Genomic DNA, 26,844 nt, shown 5'->3' on the forward strand with positions numbered 1-26,844 from the left:
CTACGGTTTTCTGGAATGTTCGCCTGTATTCCTTCAAATGTTCAATATGTTATGGTTAATTTAACTTCAATCTAAGTGCAAAATATACTTTTTATTTCGAATGGGCCGATGAAAAAAGCCTAGCTCCAAAGACCTTCTGTAGACTTATTGAACGCGGAGTTTTTCCTCTACTTGATATTTGCATCTCCCTGTTCCAGTGATATGAAGAGTTATTCGTCAGGCTCACTGGGCATTATTTTGATTTCTCTACTACTGGAAACAGGTAGGCTAAGGTCTTATCGAACCATAATTGGGAGTCCTAAGTACTGTATGGTGTTCATCTGGCTAAATACAACAACAAGGAAACGATGGAAAAATTGAACTTGCAATATTGTTTAGTTTTTTTAAGGGCAGTATATTTAACCGGCAGAAAATGAATGTCGTCGGAAGGCCGACGCTAACCTAGGCAGGCGATAGTGGTTGCGAGATCGGGACTATCATCTAGGATTGATTTGCATTCCGGGTAATACACTTGTGTACTACATGGACCGGCTTATACAGCATTTTCCATTCAGGCTGCAAATGCATAATTCTCCTCCCCAACTACCTTTAATAGCGGAGAAAATGTGACTCACCAGCTGGATTTGGTCTTATGTAGCAACATTTGAATTAAAAAAATGTTTTTACATTGGATAAACGTATTGACTCAGAGCTACAAAATGGTATATCATACATAACATTTTTGAGGAACAATTGCAAGTAATTCTGCTTTGAAAGTTGATACACTTGTTAACTCACTTTTGAGAAAAGGGCCTTTGAATGTTTTGGTACCTACTGGAGAGCTCTCCTTTGTCTACACCTGTTCAGCATCATTCACACCCTCTTAAGCCAGACCCACTCATCTTTTTAAAGATTCACATGAGGTCATGTGCTAAACAGTGAGTGGTGTGGTAAAGATCAAGACAAAAATTGGTAGTAGCCTACAATAAGGAAAAGTTCCAGGTAAAAATATTAGATGACGCTTACCCAGACATAATTGTCTAAATTATGTGAAATAAATGCTTTAACCCCCAGCCACATCCAGTGGTGTCATACTTGAGTAAAAGTATAAATCTTTTCAAATTCCTTATATTTAACCAGGTGGCACAATTTGTCTCTTTTTTTTATTTTTATTAACCACTCCAACACTCGGATATAATTTAATTTGTGTTTAGTGAGTCTGACAGATCAGATGCAGTAGGGATGTTCTCTTGATAAGTGTGTGAATTGGACAATTTTCCTGTCAAAATGTAATAAGTACTTTTGGGTGTCAGGGAAAATGTATGGAGTAGAAAGTACATTATTTTCGTTCGGAATGTAGTGAAGTAAAAGTAAAATTGGCCAAAAATATAAATAGTAAAGTAATGTACAGATACCCCCCAAAACGACATAGGTAGTACGTCACAAAATCATATTACGACCACACATTTTATATATCAATATTTTACTAAGTGGATGGGTCTCTACAGAAGGTGTAAACGGTACAGCCAAATTGTTACTTGCATAGTAGCAATATCAGAAATAGTTAGTGTCAAATTAGAGGGGACACAGGGAGCTACTAGTAGGTAGCTAATATGGCTAATTGGCAATTATAAGTAGCAATCTAGCGGTGTGTTAGATAGCTAGATGGCTATGAAGAGGCATAACTGGCTAGTGTCACAACAAGACATCGTAGAACAACTTTATGTACAATAAGTTGATTTTTTTGTTTGCATTGAAACAATTAGATGAATAGCTAGCATGGTTATTTGTTTTCTACCACAGATGGCTATCAAGCTATGATGCACTAAAGTTACTCTAGAAGGGATCACTAATGGTATGTGACTCTTCAAAAACAAAGGACCTATCTGAAAGCATCTGAAACTATCAGACTATATAGTGTAACGTTGTTAGTGTAATGTTGCTTTAGCTTTTGTTTATTTTTGTGTGTGTGTGTGTGTCTCTCAGTCAGTCTGTCTCAGCATGTCTGTGGCCGTCTGTCTGCTTAGGAGTTCCATATGTGACTGCAGGAGAGTAGAGGCGAACAACACTGGAGGGCATCTTCACTGAGCAATGAGCACATGTAGGACATGTACAAGTAAACATCCATATTGGGTACTACTACATGGATAGATAGGAGGCAGAGATTGCGAGTATAGAGGAAACTACTGTATTTTGAAAGTCATTACCTGTCATTACCTAGCAGTGATTGTGTCATACACAGACAGTGTCTGAAGCACCCCTTCTCCTCATAGGCAGTACTCAAATGCGTTGAACTTGTTGCAGAGTTACTGTCATGTTGCTGAGTTATGACCGATTCTCCTCCCTTCTCCCAAATTGTGCACTTGCATACTTCCATGATGAGGAGTTTGCAAGTGCACACCGTAAGAGAAGGGTGAAGAATTGGGATGTAGCCCTCCTGTGCTCTCTCAACCACCTATTTACGCCTGTTCCTGTAGCTGAGGGTTACAGTGATATTACAATGAGGGGATTTGATTAAGCTGGCCAGGGTGGGCATGCACTGGGTGAAAAGTGATCATTTTGAAAACCAGGTTGCCAACCGGGTGTGAGCGGGGTGCCATGTTCAAAGCCCACAGCGAAGTCGGCTCAAAACAAAGTGATGTTTGTCAATATCGTGAAGACGCATGCAAAGTGTTTGCTCTTGGTATAAAAACTAATATATACCGTATCTGCCTTCCCAAGTAAAACTAGTACAATTCTAACATGTACTATATGGAAAATACTTGTATGTTTTCTGACCAATGAACCATACTGTCTTGTTGACAATATGGCCTGGCGGTGCAGATTAGTGTTAGATTTGAGCAGGGCGCTTCTCCCTCACCGCTTTCATCCATTCATATCACGGGCCAAGCCCGGTGCACCCCAGTCCAGCTTAATTAAACTACCTTAATATAAGGGCTACACTACGGCGTGGTTGTGTCCACAGTAGAAGAAAAATGGAGTTGTATTCATATTGTAGTCCGATGATCCTCCCCCGCAGAGTTCTTGTATGTGACATTTTGTTTATTGCAAGTCAAGCGTTTCTTTGCATGCCAGTGAATTTTGTCAACCTTAAAGTATTTCATGATTATATTCTACAGGGAACAGTACCAGAGCCTTTGTAAGGGGGAATATGATCTATGATATGGATTGGAATCAGTCTGATTCTTTTGACTTTCTGTTGTCTGATCATCACCAATGATATTTTTAACTTTACTGATGAGGAAGAAGAGGGCAGGCTTATCCGTTGTCCCTGAAATGCTTGAAGTGTTCAGTCAAAATTACAGTGCCACTTTGTTACCACTAGTCAATGAGGCTTTGCCAGTCATATGTTGGAAACCATTATCAAGGAAACATACAGTAGTTGAACAATTTGTGTAGATAGTAACCTGGTTGTTGAACACCAGTGATTCTAAAAACAAGAATAACTGGTACCTGTAGAGACATTGTCCTATCACAGCTCACCAAGGGTACAGTAAGGTACTGTATATCCTTAATAAAATAAGTAGTGATGGTTAATTGTGCATGCTTCTCATTTTACATTCGATATGGAACAACTTAATATGCAATATAGTTTTGGGGCTGTAGGCGTCATTACACATCCTGGTTCGATTCCAGGCTGTATCGCAACCGTCCGTGATTGGGCATCCCATAGGGCGGCGCACAATTGGCCCAGCGTCGTCCGGGTTAGGGTTTGGCCTGGGGTAGGCCGTCATTGTAAATAAGAATTTGTTCTTAACTGACTTGCCTAGTTAAATAAAGGTTCAATAAAATAAATACCAATGGCTTGCATTGTTGTTAATTTCCTCCCTGAGATTTGAAGGTCGGACAGTTCGATCCCTGGCCGAGTCATACCATAAGAATGGGACCCGATTAGAGGTCAACTGATTAATCGGAATGGCCGATTAATTAGGGCCGATTTCAAGTTTTCATAACAGTCGGAAATAGTTTTTTTTGGACACCGATTTTGCAGATTAAAAAATATATATATTTTTACACCTTTATTTAATCTTTCTTTAACTAGGCAAGTCAGTTAAGAACACATTCTTATTTTCAACGACGGCCTAGAAACAGTGGGAAAGAACGACAGATCAGCGAAAGAACGACAGATTTTCACCTTGTCAGCTCGGGGGATTCAATCTTGCAACCTTACAGTTAACTAGTCCAACGCTCTAACCACCTGCCTCTCATTGCACTCCACGAGGAGACTGCCTGTTACGCGAATGCAGTAAGCCAAGGTAAGTTGCTAGCTAGCATTAAACTTATCTTATAAAAAACAATCAATCAATCAATCATAATCACTAGTTAACTACACATGGTTGATGAGATTACTAGTTTATCTAGCGTGTCCTGCGTTGCATATAATTGATGCGGTGCGTATCGTTGCTCCAATGTGTACCTAACCATGAACATCAATGCCTTTCTTAAAATCAATACACAGAAGTATATATTTTTAAACCTGCATATTTAGCTAAAAGAAATCCAGGTTAGCAGGCAATATTAACCAGATGAAATTGTGTCACTTCTCTTGCGTTCATTGCACGCAGAGTCAGTGTATATGCAACAGTTTGGGCTGCCTAATTTGCCAGAATTTTTATGTAATTATGACATAACATTGAAGGTTGTGCAATGTAACAGGAATATTTAGACTAATGGATGCCGCCCCTTAGATAAAATACGGAACGGTTCCGTATTTCACTGAAAGAATAAACGTCTTGTTTTCGAGATGATAGTTTCCGGATTCGACCATATTGATGACCTAAGGCTCGTATTTCTGTGTGTTATTATGTTATAACTAAGTCTATGATTTGATAGAGGAGTCTGACTGAGCGGTGGTAGGCACCAGCAGGCTTGTAAGCATTCATTCAACCAGCACTTTCGTGCGTTTTGCCAGCAGCTCTTCATTGTGCGTCAAGCATTGCGCTGTTTATGACTTTACAACTCCCGAGATTAGGCTCATGTAACCGATGTGAAATGGTTAGCGGGGTGCGCGCTAATAGCGTTTCAAACGTCACTCGCTCTGAGACTTGGAGTGGTTGTTCCCCTTGCTCTGCATGGGTAACACTGCTTCGAGGGTGGCTGTTGTCGTTGTGTTCCTGGTTCGAGCCCAAGGTTGGAGCGAGGAGAGGGACGGAAGCTATACTGTTACACTGGCAATACTAAAGTGCCTATAAGAACATCCAATAGTCAAAGGTTAATGAAATACAAATGGTATAGAGAGAAATATACCTATAATTCCTATAAAAACTACAACCTAAAACTTCTTACCTGGGAATATTGAAGACTCATGTTAAAAGGAACCACCAGCTTTCATATGTTGTCATGTTCTGAGCAAGGAACTTAAACGTTAGCTTTCTTACATGGCACATATTGCACTTTTACTTTCTTCTCCAACACTTTGTTTTTGCAGTATTTAAACCAAATTGAACATGTTTCATTATTTATTTGAGTCTGCCGATAAGAATAAGGTGATTGACAGAGTTGAAAGCTTTGGCCAGGTCGACGAATACAGCTGCACAGTATTGTCTCTTATCGAAGGTGGTTATGATGTCGTTTAGGACCTTGAGCGTGGCTGAGGTGCACACGTGATCAGCTCGGAAACCAGATTGCATAACGGAGAAGGTACGGTGGGATTCGAAATGGTCTGTGATCCGTTTGTTAACTTGGCTTTCGAAGATCTTAGAAAGGCAGGGTAGGATAGATATAGGTCTGTAGCAGTTTGGGTCTAGAGTGTCTCCTCCTTTGAAGAGGGGGATGACCGTGGCAGCTTTCCAACCCATTTAGGAAAAGAAATTGCAAACTAGATATTATTTGTCCATTTGCATTTCCAATTGAGTTTCCAGCAGCTAAATTCTTCCATAAGTCGTGAGCTGCCCAGTGACTCGAGCCTACCAGACGAGCTAAATGCCTTCTATGCTCACTTCGAGGCAAGCAACACTGAACCATGCATGAGAGCACCAGCTGTTCTGGGAGACTGTGTGATCACATGCTCCTTAACTGATGTGAGTAAGACCTTTAAACAGGTTAAGATTCACAAGGCTGCAGGGCCATACGGATTTAAACTGCATTGTTGGTTAAGGGCTTGTAAGTAAGCATTTCAATGTAAGGTTGTATTCGGCACATGTGACAAATACAATTTGATTTGATTACCAGGACGCATACTCGTCTCAGGAGGCTGAAAAGATTTGGCAATGTCCCTCAGATCCTCAAAGTCCTACAGCTGCACCACTGAGTACATCTTGACTGTCTGCATCACCGCTTGGTATGGCAACTTCTTGTCATCCGACCACAAGGCACTACAGAGGGTAGTGCGTACGGCCCGGTACATCACTGGCGTTGAGCTCCATCACTGGGGTTGTAGCCCTGTGTTATTATGTAATTATAAATGGCTATGTTTAGTTAATTAAATTGGAAGATATCAATTGTGATCATGGTCACAGCTCTATCACAAATGTAGCATTATTCACATTTAATGTCAGTTTCATTGTGGACTTTTCCCAGAAATGAGACGTTGGCCTATCAGGGGCTATAGGCTACCTGCAGCTTACTCAGCGAATCATGGCAAAGTTTAATTGCAATTATAAACCCAGATTTTAGTCACTAGCCTATGCCTATTGAAATAACAATTAAATCTCGCAAATGGGCCATTTATAACAGTTTGTAGTCTTAACATTAGCAAATAATAACGTCACAATTGCCAGAAAATAGCATTAGTTTTTTAAAAGTTCGTCCAAGTGTTTCTTGCACAGAGATTTCGAGATCCTCTGTCCAACTTTCATCACACAAATTCTCCTGTCGGGTTAATCTATGGTTTGAGCCCTGAATACTGATTGGTTGAAAGACATGTTATATCGGACATGTACCACTGGAATTACTAAAACGTACTTTTTACTGTTCTAATTACGTTGGTAACCGGTTTATAATCGCAATAAGGCACCTCAGGTTTGTGGTATATGACCAATATACCACAGCTAAGGACTATGTCCTAAGAACAGCCCTTAGCCGTGATATATTGGCCATATACCACACCACCTTGGGCCTTATTGCTTAATCATAGCAGTCAAAACATGTTAAATCAACATCAATTGATGGAAAATGATCTAGAGTTTTTAATAAGGGAAATTTATCTTTTCTCTTATTATTTTGATGGAAAATAGAATTTTGCTTTTTACTTTATGTCGTTAAAAATTTGCTCGATAACGTTATGGAAGAAAGGGTTTATTGGATAACTGTGGGAACGCCTCTCTTGCTGCAATATTTTTTGGGGGGGCTAGTTTTCAGGCGTGGTGGGCGGGTTTTCTGAGGTGGGTTTTCTGCAGTCATTGGACTGGAAATTTTTGTTAGACCTGGCATCCCTGCTTCCCAGACTGCCTCCAATCTTAATGTTCCTTAAGGTATCTAGTATTGGTGTACCAATTTTGATACTTGTATCATAAAATAGAACAATTATTTCACATATGCTGGACTACAAGTGTGTGCAACATTCTAAATTGTATGGAAATGGTGGTGGGAAAATTGTGTTTGGTAAAGAAAGTATGCATATTTTCTGTTTGTTTTTTCGCCTTCTCGCCGTTAAAGCTAGTTGAGGAGGGAAATGATGCCTTTGCAGCCTGACTGGAGGATGCTTTATGTACAAGCCGTCCACGAAGGAGTGCCTTTGAGTTGACGGCCTGCGCATGAGACTACCATTAGACCCAATGATGTGTTTCTGCGCATGAGCTTAGCTAGCCAACGTCAACATGACATCGCCTACAAGCGTGATCTACCTTCATACTGTACTGTTTGACTTGACTATATTGTCAATACAATAGACACTCTTTGGTGTAGTTGCTTAATCAATGTAGGGTGTGTTCATAAATTCCCTCTGGAGTGCCAGAGTGCGCTCTGGGCGTTCATTAATACTGAGCGTTGTCAGACTTTGTCCGTTCATAAATTCAGAGTGCACACTGGACAATGGCGGAGGAGTAGGGTTGATTCCAGCGTACTGACCTCACAACGGCAGTCAAGCACTCAAGCTAACTGGCTAAAGACACAAATGAGAGAACACCTCACTCTGACCATTTTACTCGCCCCAGCAGAGCTGGTTAGGCTGTTTTATGTTATTAAGAGCGTTGATGACTAACTGTGCTGCTGGCAACAATTTAATTACGTTTTTTTTGCCAACATTCACTGACACTGGTCATATTCAACAGGTGTTGCACGTTTATAAATTAATCAGTTTTTCTGCGTACTGGCACACGCAGATGAGAGTGCTTTGAAATCGGAGCAGATAGCCAGAGTGAATTTACCATAGGTGTGGACTCGAGTCACATGACTTGGACTCGAGTCACATGACTTGGACTCGAGTCAGATTCTAGTCACAAATATGATGACTTGCAACTCGACTTGAACTTTAACACCACTGACTCGTGACTTGACTTGGACTTGAGCCTTATGACTCGACCTGACTTGGTACCCTCCCCAAGCCCAAATATTAAAAATTATGTTATTTTTAAAAAGTGTGCAGCGCTTCAACTCTTCACTTAACGGATTAAAGTTTGAATCGGACAGCAGCCAATCAAATGGTGCCAGCGGAGAAAAAGTTGCGGGTGGCAGTGCAGAGGAACATCGGCAGGTGAATTCAGATGGAGCAATTGGACAGATTATACACAAAAATAAAATTTTTGTATATACAGACTATGCTGTAGTCAACAAAAAACATATTGCAACTTGCAAAACGTGTGGGAAGAAAATTACGAATTGCAAAAATCGCTGAAGTTGGAGACTTTCATCTCCCTCACCAACTTCAAACATCTGCTATCTGAGCAGCTAACCAATCGCTGCAGCTGTACATAGTCTATCGGTAAATAGCCCACCCATTTTTACCTACCTCATCCCCATACTGTTTTTATTTATTTACTTTTCTGCTCTTTTGCACACCAATATCTCTACCTGTACATGACCATCTGATCATTTATCACTCCAGTGTAAATCTGCAAAATTGTAATTATTCGCCTACCTCCTCATGCCTTTTGCACACAATGTATATAGACTCCCCTTTTTTTCCCTACTGTGTAATTGTTTACTCCATGTGTTACTCTGTGTTGTCTGTTCACACTGCTATGCTTTATCTTGGCCAGGTCGCAGTTGCAAATGAGAACTTGTTCTCAACTAGCCTACCTGGTTAAATAAAGGTGAAATAAAAAAATAAAAAAATAAACAGATGGAGGCGCAACAACTTTCAACTTTATTTCGACATTTGAAGCTGCACAAAGAACGGTAGTCGTGGCTAATATAGCCAACAGCTATATATAACTTTGCTAGTATAGCATGTAGGCTAACATAACGTTAAATCAATGAGCCTCCACACAGTCAGCCAGTGCGGGAATGTGATCATTGCACCCAAGGTTGAGACCAGGCAACATTGTGCTACTGCCCCACTCAATATCTTTTTTAGATGCTTACAGATTTGAACAATACCAGATGAACAAAAGTGTCACACAGGAGTTGGTGGACATCCTGAAGCCATTTGGAGCAACAGATACAGTGGGGTGAACAAGTATTTGATAACCTTCAAAATCGGCAGTGTTTCCTACTTACAAAGCATGTAGAGGTCTGTAATTTTTATCATAGGTACACTTCAACTGTGAGAGGCGGAATCTAAAACAAAAATCCAGAAAATCACATTGTATGATTTTTAAGTAATTAATTTGCATTTTATTGCATGACATAAGTATTTGATCACCTACCAACCAGTAAGAATTCCGTCTCTCACAGACCTGTTAGTTTTTCTTTAAGAAGCCCTCCTGTTCTCCACTCATTACCTGTATTAACTTCACCTGTTTGAACTTGTTACCTGTATAAAATACACCTGTCCACACACTCAATCAACCAGACTCCAACCTCTCCACAATGGCCAAGACCAGAGAGCTGTGTCAGGGATAAAATTGTAGACCTGCACAAGGCTGGGATGGGCTACAGGACAATAGGCAAGCAGCTTGGTGAGAAGGCAACAACTGTTGGCACAATTATTAGAAAATGGAAGAAGTTCAAGATGACGGTCAATCACCCTCGGTCTGGGGCTCCATGCAAGATCTCACCTCGTGGGACATCAATGATCATGAGGAAGGTGAGGGATCAGCCCAGAACTACATGGCAGGACTTGGTCAATGACCTGAAGAGAGCTGGTCAATGACCTGAAGAGAGCTGGGACCACAGTCTCAAAGAAAACCATTAGTAAACACACTACTCCATCATGGATTAAAATCCTGCAGCGCACGCAAGGTCCCCCTGCTCAAGCCAGCGCATGTCCAGGCCCGTCTGAAGTTTGCCAATGACCATCTGGATGATCCAGAGGAGGAATGGGAGAAGGTCATGTGGTCTGATGAGACAAAAATAGAGCTTTTTGGTCTGAACCCCACTCGCCGTGTTTGGAGGAAGAAGAAGGATGAGTACAACCCCAAGAACACCATCCCAACCGTGAAGCATGGAGGTGGAAACATCATTCTTTGGGGATGCTTTTCTGCAAAGGTGACAGGACGACTGCACCGTATTGAGGGGAGGATGGATGGGGCCATGTATCGCGAGATCTTGGCCAACAACCTCCTTCCCTCAGTAAGAGCATTGAAGATGGGTCGCGGCTGGGTCTTCCAGCATGACAACGACCCGAAACACACAGCCAGGGCAACTACGGAGTGGCTCCATAAGAAGCATCTCAAGGTCCTGGAGTGGCCTAGCCAGTCTCCAGACCTGAACCCAATAGAAAATATTTGGAGGGAGCTGAAAGTCCGTATTGCCCAGCGACAGCCCCGAAACCTGAAGGACCTGGAGAAGGTCTGTATGGAGTAGTGGGCCAAAATCCCTGCTGCAGTGTGTGCAAACCTGGTCAAGAAAGACAGGAAATGTATTATCTCTGTAATTGCAAACAAAGGTTTCTGTACCAAATATTAAGTTCTGCTTTTCTGATGTATCAAATACTTATGTCATGCAATAAAATGCAAATTAATTACTTAAAAATCATACAATGTGATTTTCTGGATTTTTGTTTTAGATTCCGTCTCTCACCATTGAAGTGTGCCTATGATAAAAAATACAGACCTCTACATGCTTTGTAAGTAGGAAACACTGCCGATTTTTGCAGGTTATCAAATACTTGTTCTCCACACTGTATGTATGACACAGGTGGAGAAGATAGTCACAATCAGTTATGTTGTTCTCTCGGTCCTGTCCCTGAATCACCACCTGGAACAGTGGAAGCCTCAAGTCCATTTCCTGAGCGGCCTGGTCAGAAGTCTCCAGGCATCCCTGAACAAAATATTTATTGGAATCTTCATCAATGTGAAAATGGCCAGGACACAAGATGGAATCACTGCCCCCTTTTCAGATCCAGTCTACCTCTAAGCAGCTACCTTGGATCCGGCTTTTTCTCTGATGTGGGTGGAGCACCATGTGCTGGTCAAGGAGGAGGTGGCACAAAGAGTGAAAGGTAAATATTATCGAGTTTAATGTAACTTTTTCTCATAATTTAATCCAATTGTCTGCAACAGTAATACTTTTTCAGTTTAACCCACTGCATCTAATACCGACCCTTTTGTTTGTGCTATGCTTTTACATGTTTTGCCAGAACTGATTCTGCATGATGCTACAGGGACAGAGCAAGCTGTGCCTCTTGTTGATGAGGAAGAGCGAGAGGACCATAGATTTGGACAAGAAGAAGGGCTGTTTGCAGCATACTGTAAGAGGCAGAAGAAAGCTGTTGGGACCACTCCAGCACTAAAGCTAAATCAATACCTTGACATATGCGAAGGACAGAATGCCCTCTTGTTCTGGGCAATGAACAGGAAGGCTCTTCCTTCACTGTCCCGAGTGGCCATCAGGGTCTTGGCAGTGCCTCCAGTCCTCCGGTGGAGCGTGTCTTCAGCCATGGTGGCATCATACTGCGACCTCATCATGCACAAATGACTGACAGACTTTTATCGAATTTGGTCATTGCAAATGCAATGCATCATAGGGCCCTGAGATAAGAGAAAAAGTGAAACTGTTTATGCATTACACGTAGTCTCCATGTTCAGGTTTTATCTCCCATCTTTGGAATCTGTATTTTTTCTCAGACATTAAGTGTTCAAATTATAGGCCTCAGTTCAGTTGTTTAGATGTACCTTTAAATAAATGATTGTAACTTTATGGCAGGATTGTTTTAGGTGAGAGAGAGAGTACTACAATATGTTGTTTTTGTTGTCATATTGATGTGTCTGTCTCATGGTTACCCATGTATTTCTATGGAAATATAAAGTTTATTTGGAAAGTAATAAATATATATATTTTTTTAAAGCATTCATAATTTGCGTAAATTTAATATACTATACCTCTTGTTAAATATGAAATGGTATTACATTTGGTGAAGAGCACATTATGACTTGTCAAAGTTTAAGACTTGAGACTTGACTTGATACTTGACGGTCTTGACTTGAGACTTGAGTGCTAAGACTTGAGACTTACTTGTGACTTGTAAAATAATGACTTGGTCCCACCTCTGGAATTGACCAACAAACCCGTGGTCACGACAGTAGCTAGTATCATAGAGATCGAAACGCCAGTTTTAGCCTGGGTATTTCCATTGAGGATTTAGGCTAGTCAACTGGGTGGGACTTCCTATGGGTTAAGGAAGGATCACATAATTCCATCCAGGTCACCAGGAGGGATCAGCCAATGAATTATACTTGTGAGCAAATATTCCATTACTGCAGGTGGCAGTAAATCGCCAACCTTGCCTGTATACCTGTTCAAATGACACACTCCAGGTGGCAGTATGTATCCTTTCAGAATGTTTGCCAACTCATGAAGATGGCCTCAATGGCCCTGCCCGTGCTCTTACAGGTGCCATAATGGGACAATGATGTGATATACAGTGTATTCAGACCCCTTGACTTTTTCCACAGTTCGTTACAGCCTGTAGCATGCTCAAGGGTGTTGGGTTTCCACATCACCAAGTTCAATAACACAACATGCACCATTAGCACAACTAGAATGCAAATGGGGAGTTTATTAGGTATTTTGTACACTGGGGAAAAGGGGGAAAGTCACCAACTATTTCACAGTCCACAAACCGGTCTCATTGTCCGTTCCCTTCTCCAGGGGTAATCCTAAAACTCGGGTCCTCAGCCAATCCGGTTCAGGTCATAGGGGGGTAATCAGACAGTTCAGGTCACAATGGGTAATCACACAGATATTGCTCTCTTTTCTCCCACTCTTCATCACGTACACTTCTCTCTCCATTCTCTGCCCCTTTGTGCAAGCTGCTTCCTCCTTTATACCCAAGCACATCCAGGCACTCCCAGAGCCTCGCCTCGATGGTGCAGGAAGTTCATATAAGGCTCGGCAGTGGAGCCAGCGGGCTGCAAGATATCTCCTCTCAATAACCACTCCCCTCACCTCTCCCTGCCATCTGCCACAAACCTTATTCTAGAATTGATTAAATTATAATTTATTCTCATCAATCTACACACAATACTCAATAATGATGGAGCGAAAACAGGTTTTCAGACATTTTTGCAAATGTATTAAAATAAAACAAATAGACCATTTATATAAATATTCAGACCCTTTGCTATGAGACTCAAAATTGATCTCAGGTGCATCCTGTTTCCATTGATCATCCTTGATGTTTCTACAACATGATTGGAGTCCACCTGTGGTAAATCCAATTGATTGGACATGATTTGGAAAGGCACACATCTGTCTAGATAAGGTCTAACAGTTGACATTGCATGTCAGCAAAAACCAAGCCATGAGGTCGAAGGAATTGTCCTTAGAGCTCCGAGGCAGGATTATGTTGAGGCACAGATCTGGGGAAGGGTACCAAAAACTTTCTGCAGCATTGAAGGTCCCCAAGAACACAGTGGCCATCATTCTTAAATGAAAGAGGTTTGGAACAACCAAGACTCTTCCTAGAGCTGGCCGCCCATCCCAACTAAGCAATCGGGGGAGAAGGGCCTTGGTCAGGGAGGTGAACCGATGGTCACTCTGACAAAGCTCCAGAGTTACTCTGTGGAGATGGGAGAACCTTCCAGAAGGACAACCATCTCTGCAGCACTCCAACAATCAGGCCTTTATGGTAGAGTGGCCAGAAGGTAGCCACCCCTCAGTAAATGGCTCATGACTGTCACGCTGGTATAAAGGGATTGGGAGACAGGAGCAGGAATGCGTAAAGAGGTTTTTATTTACCCAAATTACAGCGTGCCATGTAAAGGCACGGGGACGAAGACCAAACAAACACTATACAAAACACAGGGTTGAAACCCAAACAAAAGAGTGAGGAGTACCTCGAAAAAATACACCGGGGTGAGACCCGTAACATACACACACACAATGATACCACACGGAAAGAGACCCGTAATCATCTGTGCAATACAAGCGGCACGAAAGCCAAAACAACACAGCACAGGTACTCACACAACCAAAGGACATTGGAAGAATAATCAACAAGACAATGGTGAACAAAGGGCACAGTTATACAATTACTAATCAATGGAGAATATGGGGTCCAGGTGTGCGTAATGACAGTTCAGTTCCTAGAGGCCGGTGACGTAGACCTCCCAAACTGGTGCACGGAATGAGCAACAGTACCGGAGGGATCCGTGACAATGACAGCCCGCTTGAAATTAGCCAAAAGGCACCTACAGGACTCAGGCAAGATTCTCTGGTCCAAGATTGAACTCTTTGGCCTGAATGCCAAGTGTCAGGTTTGGAGGAAACCTGGCGCCATCCCCACGGAGAAGCATGGTGGTGGCAGGATCATGCTGTGGGGATGTTTTTCAGCAACGTGGACTGGGAGACTAGTCAGGATCGAGTGAAAGATGAACGGAGCAAAGTATACAGAGCTCCTTGATGAAAACCTGCTTGAGCGCTCAGGACCTCAGACTGGGGTGAAGATTTGCCTTTCAACAGGACAATGACCCTAAGCACACAGCCAAGACAACGCAGTAGTGGCTTCGGGACAAGTCTCTGAATGTCCTTGAGTGGCCCGGCCAGAGCCCGGACTTGAACCCGATCGAACATCTCTGGAGAGACTTGAAAATAGCTGTGCAGCAACACTCCTCATCCAACCTGACAGAACTTGAGAGAGGATCTGCAAGCAAGAATTGGAGAAACTCATTATTGGGTATTGATGAGGAAAAAATGTATTTAATTAATTTTAGAATAAGGCTGTAATGTAACAAAATTTGGAAAAAGTGAAGGTGTTTGAATACTTTCCGAGTGCACTGTAGAGCCTAAGTTTATGGCTAGTATTCTGCCAGTAGCACAGGGATGAAACGGTGACAAGCAGCGGCTTTTCGAGCTAAATCAATATAATGTAATGTGTGTAGGGCCTGCTGTAGGCTACAGGTTTTAGAAGCATGGTTTATATCTTAGAATATATTTTACTTCACATATTGTTTTTGCACGCTGTGCTGTTTGCTGTTTATTTTAAGTTTAATCATTATTTAATTGAGTTTTTACCCAATTATTTACTTATAGATAACAATCACAGTTAAAGGCAGGCCTACTTGACAGGGTGACTGTAAATATGTGAATTTTAAAGTATCCTATGATGTGATATGTTCTTAATCTTTTCAGAGACATCTCATGTTGTTTCGCCTGATCCCGTTGTTGCTGTTGCTGATGATGATGTCATTCTACCATGTTCCCTGTTGAATTTCACCAAGAGTGCTGGCTTGATAGTGAAATGGTCGAGATCCAACCTGAAAGACCCAACTGGGAAAGACAAGGTTGTCCATTTTTACCGTGACGCTCGTGACTCCAATGTGGATCAGGATGAATCCTACAGGGGAAGGACGTCCCTGCTTAAAGAACTGAAGAATGGCAACGTCTCCTTAAAACTGTCCCGAGTGAAACTCTCTGATGAAGGCAACTACATGTGTTACATTCTAGTTCCGGAACCGAACAGTCTAGTTCATGAAACCGTCATTCAACTCATTGTTGGTGAGTCATGGATCTTCTGTCTCTTAAACACACAAGACCGCCCTCTTGACTTCTTAGTCAGCTGCGTCACCGAAAAGCTAACAGTTCAATGCGTGGGTGGTGGTATTTCAAGGGGAGGAGTGAGATTTACCAATTCAACTCTGTTACATGTGTACTTTTATTACAGTATCATAAGCACATGTATTGAGTACATATCTCTGATCATTGTTTTACCTTGTCTGTTTAGTTGCTGTGTCCAACCCAGTGATCTCCATCAATGGAACCAAAGGCAGTGGGGTGGTCCTGAAGTGTGAGGCTAAAAGCTGGTACCCCAAACCCGAGATGAACTGGCTGGACAGTGAGAGACAGGTCCTCCCTGCTGGATCCGCTGAGACACACAGGGACACAGAGGGCCTCTACATTGTGAGACGCCATGTCACCGTGAACAAGAATGTCACCAACACGTTTACCTGTAGAGTTCAGCTTCAAAAGTTTAATTTTACGAGGGAGACAGGGTACAATGTTCCAGGTGAGCTTCTTCTATTGAGAAAAATATAAACACAGTACATTAGTGACATCACACCTTCCCTAAGGTGTCTAAAGGCAGCTGTCGCTCACAGAGTGACAGACTACTCTATTGGCTAAGATAGTTGGCTTTGCGTTGTTGCGCAGAAGATTGTGTTAGCGCCCTGCTTAGGGCAGAATATAATCCACTCTGTTTCATAGGCATGAAGGATTTGAGAACAAAACTACAAGCCTCTGATATTTGTATGGTGGTTACCACCGTGAAAGCACTACTATTTAAATTGTGCCTTTTTTATTTGTGAACATTTACCATCAAGCTGGAAACTTGAATTGAATCAAATCCCACACGTCGGGAAATAACACACTTCTCTTTGGAGCTGCACTCTGTAATGTGATATGATGGTTTAATATGACATCTGTGTTTCAGATGAGATGTTTCCCACAGTTCCCTGGGTGTGGATTGCTGTTCCTGTTTTGATAGTATGTGTTTGTGGACTTGTGGTTGGTTTCATGTGGATAAAATACCAGAAACTGAGAAAAAAGATAGGTAAGTTATGGTTGGTATAACCTAACCTTCAGGGGGCATTTTTAACATCAATCACCACAGAGAGAAATATAGGACATTTTCACTCACTCAATTCAATTCAGTGGTCTTTATTGGCATGGGAAACATATGTTTACATTGCCAAAGCAAGTAAAATAAACAATACACAAAAGTGAGAAGAAACCAATTTACCATCAGCAAAAAACTATTAGAAATTCACAGGAAACATTGCACTGAAAAAAATAGACATTTTAAGTGTTATATTATCAGCTATGTATATTGTTTTAGCAATGTGCAAATAGTTGTAGTACAAATAGTGAGGGAAGATAAATAAACATAAATATTGGTAGTATTTACAATGTTTGTGCTCCACTGGTTGCTCTTTTCTTATGGCAACAGGCCTGTCTCTGTCTCTGTCTCTCTGTCTGTATCTCCCTCTTTCCCTGTCCTCTCTCTCTCTCTCTCCCCACTCTCTCTCGCTCTCCTTCTGTCTGTTTCTCTCTCTCCCCCCCTCTCTCGTGCTCTCCTTCTGTCTGTCTCTCTCACTTTCTCTCAATTCAAATTGTTTATTGGCATGATGTAACAATGTACATATTGCCAAAGCTTACTTTGGAGATTTACAATATTAACATAATCAATATTGTCAACTGGACAACAGTAACAACAATAATCAAGGGTCAAAATAACCATGCATTGAACAATAACAATGACATGTGTCAGACACCTGCCAACCCACAGGTTGACACCTGCCAACCCACACCCTCTCTGAATCCTCCCCCAACAGGATGGGTAGCCTACTCTCATCAGATTTGGGGAAATTAAACTCTTAAGTGTTTTATATTTTTGACATTTTGTCAGGAAATGCAGCTCCGTCTCAGGTTCTGCTGTTGTGCAGTGGTTGCACAGCCTTTCCTCTACAGGGAGCCAGGTTTTCCTGTGTCTACCCTTCTCAATGGCAAGGCTGTGCTCACTGAGCCTGTACTTTTCAAGGTTTTGATCAGTAACCATGGTCAAATAGTTTGCCACTGTGTACTGTCGATTTAGGGCCAGATAGCACTGCATTTTGCTTTGTGCTTGTGTTTCCCAATAAGTAATGTAGTTTTGTTTTGACTGTGTTGTAAGTTGTTTTATTCTGATTGATTGGATGTTCTGGTCCTGAGGCTTCAGTGTGTTAGTAGAACAGGTTTGTGAACTCAGCTTTTGCTATTGCAGGGCTTGGTAATGACATGACAGGGCTTAGTAATGTCACTGTATTTTAGATGTTTCCTAAATGTAATTGCTATTTTTTTAGTTTTTATTATTAGTGGATATTGGCCTAACTCTGCCCTGCATGCGTTGTTTGTAGTTTTCCTCTGGACATGTAGGAGAATCTTACAGATCTGTCTCTCTCTGTCTCTCGCTCTCTCGTGTCTCTCTCCTCTCTATGTGTCTTCACACTTTAGGCTGGGATCCAAGCCAATGTAAATAAACAACCTGTGTAACAGCCTGTGTGATTGACTTTTAAAGGTGATTTCTGTTTGAACTGACATAAGTGAACAGCATACATGATCTCTCCAGTGTATAGCTGTGTGCAGATCATTCATCTATGCTGGTTTGGATCCTGGCCTTAGTCTTATTGTAAATCACTGGATAACGCCAGACGAGAGGGAAAAGTGTGTGTGCGAGAGCTCATAATTATATAATATAATAGTTATATTAATTTGTTTTCTTAGACGTTGCAGATCAACAGATAAAAGAACTCACTGATGAGTTGGGTAAGTGGTATGGAAAATAACGTATGTGTGTGTGTGCCGGCCTGTTTGTCTCTCTGTCGTGTGTGTGTGTGTGTGTGTGTGTGTGTGTGTGTGTGTGTGTGTGTGTGTGTGTGTGTGTGTGTGTGTGTGTGTGTGTGTGTGTGTGTGTGTGTGTGTGTGTGTGTGTGTGTGTGTGATTATCAATGTGTTCTCACTTTAATGCTTTGTTTTACTGTTCATCTACAGACAGTTCCAGAATAAATTCTGGTAAGTTGTGTGTGTGCTCGTGCGTACACGTGTGTGAACTCATGATTTGAATAATTATTTTAATTTGTGTTTTCTTATACTATGCAGATCAACGTATAAAAGAGCTCACTGACGAGCTGGGTAAGTGCTGTGGAAAATAACTAGTTTGTCTGTCTGTAATATGCCTGTCTGTCTGTGTGTTTGTCTGTCTATAATATGCCTGTCTGTCTGTGTGTTTGTCTGTCTATAATATGCCTGTCTGTCTGTGTGTTTGTCTGTCTATAATATGCCTGTCTGTCTGTGTGTTTGTCTGTCTATAATATGCCTGTCTGTCTGTGTGTTTGTCTGTCTATAATATGCCTGTCTTTCTGTGTGTTTGTCTGTCTATAATATGCCTGTCTGTCTGTGTGTTTGTCTGTCTATAATATGCCTGTCTGTCTGTGTGTTTGTCTGTCTATAATATGCCTGTCTGTCTGTGTGTTTGTCTGTCTATAATATGCCTGTCTGTCTGTGTGTTTGTCTGTCTATAATATGCCTGTCTGTCTGTGTGTTTGTCTGTCTATAATATGCCTGTCTGTCTGTGTGTTTGTCTGTCTATAATATGCCTGTCTGTCTGTGTGTTTGTCTGTCTATAATATGCCTGTCTTTCTGTGTGTTTGTCTGTCTATAATATGCCTGTCTGTCTGTGTGTTTGTCTGTCTATAATATGCCTGTCTGTCTGTGTGTTTGTCTGTCTATAATATGCCTGTCTGTCTGTGTGTTTGTCTGTCTATAATATGCCTGTCTTTCTGTGTGTTTGTCTGTCTATAATATGCCTGTCTGTCTGTGTGTTTGTCTGTCTATAATATGCCTGTCTGTCTGTGTGTTTGTCTGTCTATAATATGCCTGTCTGTCTGTGTGTTTGTCTGTCTATAATATGCCTGTCTTTCTGTGTGTTTGTCTGTCTATAATATGCCTGTCTGTCTGTGTGTTTGTCTGTCTATAATATGCCTGTCTTTCTGTGTGTTTGTCTGTCTATAATATGCCTGTCTGTCTGTGTGTTTGTCTGTCTATAATATGCCTGTCTGTCTGTGTGTTTGTCTGTCTATAATATGCCTGTCTGTCTGTGTGTTTGTCTGTCTATAATATGCCTGTCTTTCTGTGTGTTTGTCTGTCTATAATATGCCTGTCTGTCTGTGTGTTTGTCTGTCTATAATATGCCTGTCTGTCTGTGTGTTTGTCTGTCTATAATATGCCTGTCTGTCTGTGTGTTTGTCTGTCTATAATATGCCTGTCTTTCTGTGTGTTTGTCTGTCTATAATATGCCTGTCTGTCTGTGTGTTTGTCTGTCTATAATATGCCTGTCTGTCTGTGTGTTTGTCTGTCTATAATATGCCTGTCTGTCTGTGTGTTTGTCTGTCTATAATATGCCTGTCTTTCTGTGTGTTTGTCTGTCTATAATATGCCTGTCTGTCTGTGTGTTTGTCTGTCTATAATATGCCTGTCTGTCTGTGTGTTTGTCTGTCTATAATATGCCTGTCTGTCTGTGTGTTTGTCTGTCTATAATATGCCTGTCTGTCTGTGTGTTTGTCTGTCTATAATATGCCTGTCTGTCTGTGTGTTTGTCTGTCTATAATATGCCTGTCTGTCTGTGTGTTTGTCTGTCTATAATATGCCTGTCTGTCTGTGTGTTTGTCTGTCTATAATATGCCTGTCTGTCTGTGTGTTTGTCTGTCTATAATATGCCTGTCTTTCTGTGTGTTTGTCTGTCTATAATATGCCTGTCTGTCTGTGTGTTTGTCTGTCTATAATATGCCTGTCTGTCTATAATATGCCTGTCTGTCTGTGTGTTTGTCTGTCTATAATATGCCTGTCTTTCTGTGTGTTTGTCTGTCTATAATATGCCTGTCTTTCTGTGTGTCTGTGATGATTTATCCATGTGTTCTCACTTTAATACTTAGTTTTACTGTTCATCTACGGACAGTTACAAAAGAGGTGTGTGTGCATCGTTTGGGTTACAGAGCTCATGATTTGCTTGGGTTTTATTATTCTCTGTAGGTACACGCGAACAAGAGCTCACTGAACAGCTAGGTAAGTGGTGTGTGTGTATGTGTGTGTGTGGCGTATTCGTCTCTAGTGATTATCTCGGCCTTCTCACTTTAATTGTTCTGTGTTACTTACCTACAGCTAAACTCAAACAAGAGAGGGGTAAGTCGTGTGTATGTGCCGTATGTGTGCTATGCGTGAGTTATACTCTCCAGGTAGGGTGAAAATGTTAACTAGTTCAATAAGGGTTTGTCAATACCATAGAGAACAAAAGCTAATGATTTAAATTCTTACTTATATTCATTTATAATTTATTATTATTGTTTCTTTAAATTGTGTTTTCCCATCTCCAGCTGCACTTGTCTCTTCAGTTGATAACGGATGCCATGTAAGTAGTGTTTGTGTGTGTGTGTGTGTGTGTGTGTGTGTGTGTGTGTGTGTGTGTGTGTGTGTAGACATCCACATTCAGATTTTAAAAATCTATATAGATTATTACAGTATACATTTACAAAATAAATTCAGTAGAATTCAGGATATAAACTTAACTTACAAATATTGTCTCTGATGACGGGTGAATTCTAGTGAATTGTCCTTATTATAAAAACGTGGTGAAAACAGTTTTTTTTTGTAATAATTTTAAAGTACTATAAGGGACACAAGGCCGTGGTATATCTTGAATATCAGCCGTAACGGCAGTCTGACCGTAACTACACTAACAAAATACTACAATCCATCGAACCTAATTTCTTAATTACTTTATTCTCTCACTTTTCCAGAGATTTTCATTCTCAAGGGTAAGTTGTTGGCTTGGTCTTAAAACACTGTCAAAGTCTGGCTTTATTGTGATTGAATTACATGGAGAGATTGATTTGTTCTTAGAGAACCCTGTTGATTTCGGTCTCTTAACAGACTTCACTTTCTTCATTGTAGCCTAACATCTTTCATAGTTGTGTTCACTGTTCCATGGGAGAATATCACAGTTCACCACTGCCAACAGGCAGGCAACTAACAGAAGCAATAACTATGGGAAAATGTTTAATATATTTTTTACTTGCACTTACATGACTTTCAAGACATTTGTACTAATAATTTGACTATAACAAACACCAGGTCATATTAATGAATATCTCAACATGTATGACATGCATGGATTTTCTTACTTCTACAGACGTTATCAATGTCACTGTCAAACGTAAGTATCATGTGTATGACTGGGCTTTTAAAAGCCTGTGTTTGTGTGCGTGTGCGGGTATGCATGTGTGGGTGGAAATTAGTATTAGACAATCTCAAAAAGATTGTCAAAGTCTGTCACAGGAAAACGTTTGTATTTGTCAGCACCGGTATGTGTGACTTTTTCAGAAACCACTTAGAAGAAATACAATGGCACATTCAATGACTGAAAAGGCAGATGTCAAAGAGGATGAAGAGACGAACCCGTTACACCAAACGATCAGAACCGCTTGACGAGGTCGCTAGTTGGGTTAAAGGAATAGTCCACACAAACGTATCTTTTTTAAAACTTTTTTTTTTTAATCCACTGTTGCTGAATGTTTATGCATGTCAGCAATCAGGTTTTCAATACATAGGACTTTCAAGATGATGATGTCTCCATGATCATATGCTGCACTTTGCTTCTTGAAAGTGCTATATCTTGAAAACCTGACTACTGACTTGCAAACATTTTTGGGGCTGTATCAACATTGGACTAAGGAAACAAATACCAATTTTTTTATTTTTTATTGGAGCAATGGTACTATTTCACACTTTCTATGTCACACTAATTTTATGTCACACTATGTAGCCTCGAGGAAGCCTTTCTTTGGAGAAGGTTCTTCATTAGGTTCTTTGCTTTCTGAATGGTTGCAAAAGAATCGTCTTGCTAGAAGGTTGTGGGTGAATTCCTGTTTTTATGTTGCATTATTTCACATCGCTTGGCCTGTGTTTTTGATTGTTTTATTCTACCTGTATTGCCTCTTTATGTTCATGGGTTCTTTTGGGTTCTGTTGGTCAGGAACCTTAAGGGATGTCAGCATCTACAGTACATTCGGAAAGTATTCAGACCCCTCAACTTTTCCACATTTTGTTACGTTACAGCCTTATTCTAAAGTGGATTCAATTAATAAAACAAGTCCTCTTCAATCTACACACAATACCCCAGAATGACAAAGTGAAAATAGGTTTTTAGACATTTTTGCAAATATAAAATACCTAAAACAGAAATATCTTATTTACAGAAGTATTCAGACCCTTTGCTATGAGCCTCGATAATTGAGCCAGTGCATCCTGTTTCCATTGATCATCCTTGAGATGTTTCTACAACTTGATTGGAGTCCACCTGTGGTAAATTCAATTGATTGGACATGATTTGTAAAGGCACACGCCTGTCTATAAGGTCCCACAGTTGACAGTGCATGTCAGAGCAAAAACTAAGCCATGAGGTTGAAGGAATTGTCCATACAGCTCCAAGACAGGACTTTGTCAAGGCACAGATCTGAGGAAGGGTACCAAAACATTTCTGCAGCATTGAAGGTCCCCAAGGACACAGTGGCCTCCTTCATTCTTAAATGGAAGAAGTTTGGAACCACAGACTCTTCCTAGAGTTGGCTGCCCGGCCAGACTGAGCAATCGGGGGAGAAGGGTCTTGGTAAGGGAGGTGACCGAGAACCTGATGGTTACTCTGACAGAGCTCCAGAGTTCCTCTGTGGAGATGGTTGTTCTTCTGGAAGGTTCTCCCATCTCTGCAGCACTCCATCAATCAGGCCTTTATGGTAGATTCGCCAGATGGAACCACTCCTCAGTAAAAGGCAAATTACAGCCCTCTTAGTCTACCAAAAGGCACCTAAAGGACTCTCAGACCATGAGAAACAAGATTCTCTGGTCTGATGAAACCAAGATTGAACTTTTTAGCCTGATTGCCAAGCGTCACGTCTGGAGGAAACCTAGCACCATCCCAACGGTGAAGCATGGTCGTGGCAGCATCGTGCTGTGGGGATGTTTTTCAGTAACAGGGACTGGGAGACTCGTCCAGATCAAGGGAAAGATGAACGGAGCAAAATACAGACAGGTCCTTGATGAGGTCCTTGCTCAGGACCTCAGACTGGGGTGAAGGTTCACCTTCCAACAGGACAACGACCCTAAGCACACAGCCAAGACAACGCAGTAGTAGCTTCGGGACAAGTCTCTGAATGTCCTTGAGTGGCCCAGCCAGAGCCCGGACTGGAACCTGATCAGACATCTCTGGAGAGACCTGAAAATAGCTGTGCAGCAACGCTCCCCATCCTACCTGACAGAGCTTGAAAGGATCTGCAGAGAAGAATGGGAGAAACTCCCCAAATATAGGTGTGTTAATAAGCTTGTAGCGTCACACCCAAGAATCAAATCAATCAAATCAAATGTATGTATAAAGCCCTACTTACATCAGCTGATATCTCAAAGTCCTGTACAGAAACCCAGCCTAAAACCCCAATGCAGGTGTAGAAGCACGGCGGCTAGGAAAAACTCCCTAGAAAGGCCAGAACCTAGGAAGAAACCTAGAGAGGAACCAGGCTCTGAGGGGTGGCCAGTCATCTTCTGGCTGTGCCGGGTGGCGATTATAAAAGTACATGGCCAAGATGTTCAAATGTTCATAGATGACCAGCATGGTCAAATAATAATAATCACAGTGGTTGTCGAGGGTGCAACAGGTCAGCACCTCAGGAGTAAATGTCAGTTGGCTTTTCATCGCCGATCAATAAGACTCGATGCTGTAATCGCTGCCAAAGGTGTTTCAACAAAGTGCTGAGTAAAGGGTCTGAATACTTATGTAAATGTAATATTTCCATTTACATAATACTTATGTAAATGTAATATTTTTATTTGTTATAAAATTGCACTGCATATGACACAACCAGACCCCATTATATGAAGATTCTAAGGCTGAATCACTTTTCTGTCATATAATACTGAGTTACTTTTCTGTGATATAATGCTATTTCTAATGCTGAAGCACATGTATTGGTGGTATGTCTTTGATACTTCCAGTGGGAAAAATGTTTGGAGTCTTAAGCTGATTTAATCCAAGGTGCTTTTTAGAGCAGCTACTAGACAGCCTTTATAAAGGCAATTTCCTTGGATTGAGTCCCGGCTTTATTCTCTTATTATATTATTATTATTAGTATTGTTGCAGTACTAGTACGCCTCTAGATAGCACCTTATATTAGTTCTACCTGGAACTATAAATCATATTTCATGAGAGGGTTCTACAAAGCACCACAAAGGGTTCCCCTACAGGGACAAATCAAAGAACCCTATTGATCCCAAAAGTGGTTTCTAAGTAGAACCTTTAACCTTTGAATAACATTTATTCGTATTTGCTAAAGATCCAATGCAGATGTTTTTATCTCTATCAAATCATTTCTGGGTAACAATTAAGTACCTTACTGTGATTATTTTCAATTAAAATGGTCAAAAACAAACAAAAATCGTTTTTTAGGAGTGTTTTCTGGGAGTGTTGTGGGGAGGGGAAACTAGCTGTTATTAGCAGAGAGGTTTGGAACTCTCTTTATTATTTGTCTATTAACTAATTCACTGCTTGGTGATGATGCTGATGATGATAATAATAATGTTTTATTGTCACATGCACCGGATAGGTGCAGTGAAATGTGATGTTTTACAGGGTCATCCATAGTAGTGGAACAAATTAGGGTTAAGTGCCAGGCAGGCCAAACTCTATCCAGCTAAAACAGGCTGAAATGCCAGTCTTTTCAAACAGCTCCAACACTAAAAGGGCATAATCATCATTTTCACAATTTCACAGTATTATTCCAACCTCATAGTGTGAAAATAAATATAAAACACAGGAAAACATATTTTTGACTGCACTGGGCCTTTAACATACTGAATAATCATTGCTTACATAGTTTAGACCACCCAGGTCGTAGGTCATTGCAGTTCATCAGGGCCAGAGACATGAATATGAACATGCCAGTTACTAAAGTAGCTATGTTTACAACACCAGAGGCTGCTGAGGAGGACAGTTCGTGATAATGGCCGAAACGGAGTGAAGGGAACGTCACCAAACCTATTGAAACCATGTGTTTGTCTTTGATACATTTCCACCTATTCCACTCCAGCCATTACCACAAGCCTGTCCTCCCAATTAAGGTGCCACCAACCTCCTGTGGTTTACGAAGATCCTGTCATTATGCATGTACAATGTGTGCAAAACAAGACGGCACGATAAGGGTCTCTACTTAGAACCTTGATGCTACTTACGGTTCTAAATAAGGTTATCCAAGGCCACAAAAAGGGTTCCCTTTATTTTATATTTTGTTCTAGAGTGTTCTAGAACTCTACTCACTACCCTGTGCTTTGTTCAATACAAATACTAAAGAGTGGGAATTCTCACTAAACAACACTCATCAGATCAAGCACATGCAGAAAGACTACGTAAAGAGTAGCGCATACATCTTGGGCTGTTTGTATAAAAGGTGCTAATTAATTTAAGTTTATGACTTTTTAGTACTGTGTCCAGTCTCATTTTGTTTTGTATAGTCTGTTTTAGCAAGTGTTGTGCTGTTAATTCTTGTCACTCTCTCACCCGCTCTCTGGAGACTGAGCTCTCATACCTCAGAACCTCCTGCTGGGTCTGTGGAAGTGATTTGTCCACAATAAAAATTGACAATCATTTGAAAATCACTCTGTTCATGTCTTTACTATAGATATAGAAAATAGTAGTACAGTAGACTATAAGTAAGTAGTACAATGACGGCCTACACCGTCCAAACCCAGACAACGCTGGGTCAATTGTGTGCCGCCCTATGGGACTCCCAATCACAGCCAGTTGTGATACAGCCT

The 26,844-nt window shown here is 41.1% G+C and overlaps 1 protein-coding gene across 1 annotated transcript; it reads left to right on the forward strand.

The window, feature by feature from the left end:
- Positions 1-26,645, forward strand: LOC139372379 (putative selection and upkeep of intraepithelial T-cells protein 1 homolog). Its single transcript, XM_071112090.1, has 11 exons — positions 1-262; positions 15,592-15,957; positions 16,184-16,465; positions 16,889-17,008; positions 18,718-18,759; positions 19,093-19,125; positions 21,022-21,054; positions 21,151-21,171; positions 21,363-21,397; positions 21,786-21,803; positions 22,369-26,645. The coding sequence occupies exons 1-11, from the start codon at positions 202-204 to the stop codon at positions 22,471-22,473; spliced, it is 1,116 nt and encodes a 371-aa protein (XP_070968191.1). The 5' UTR covers positions 1-201; the 3' UTR covers positions 22,474-26,645.
- The last annotated feature ends 199 nt before the right edge of the window (positions 26,646-26,844 follow it).

The sequence above is a fragment of the Oncorhynchus clarkii genome, chromosome 18, assembly GCF_045791955.1.
Source record: "Oncorhynchus clarkii lewisi isolate Uvic-CL-2024 chromosome 18, UVic_Ocla_1.0, whole genome shotgun sequence".
Lineage (NCBI taxonomy): Eukaryota > Metazoa > Chordata > Actinopteri > Salmoniformes > Salmonidae > Oncorhynchus > Oncorhynchus clarkii.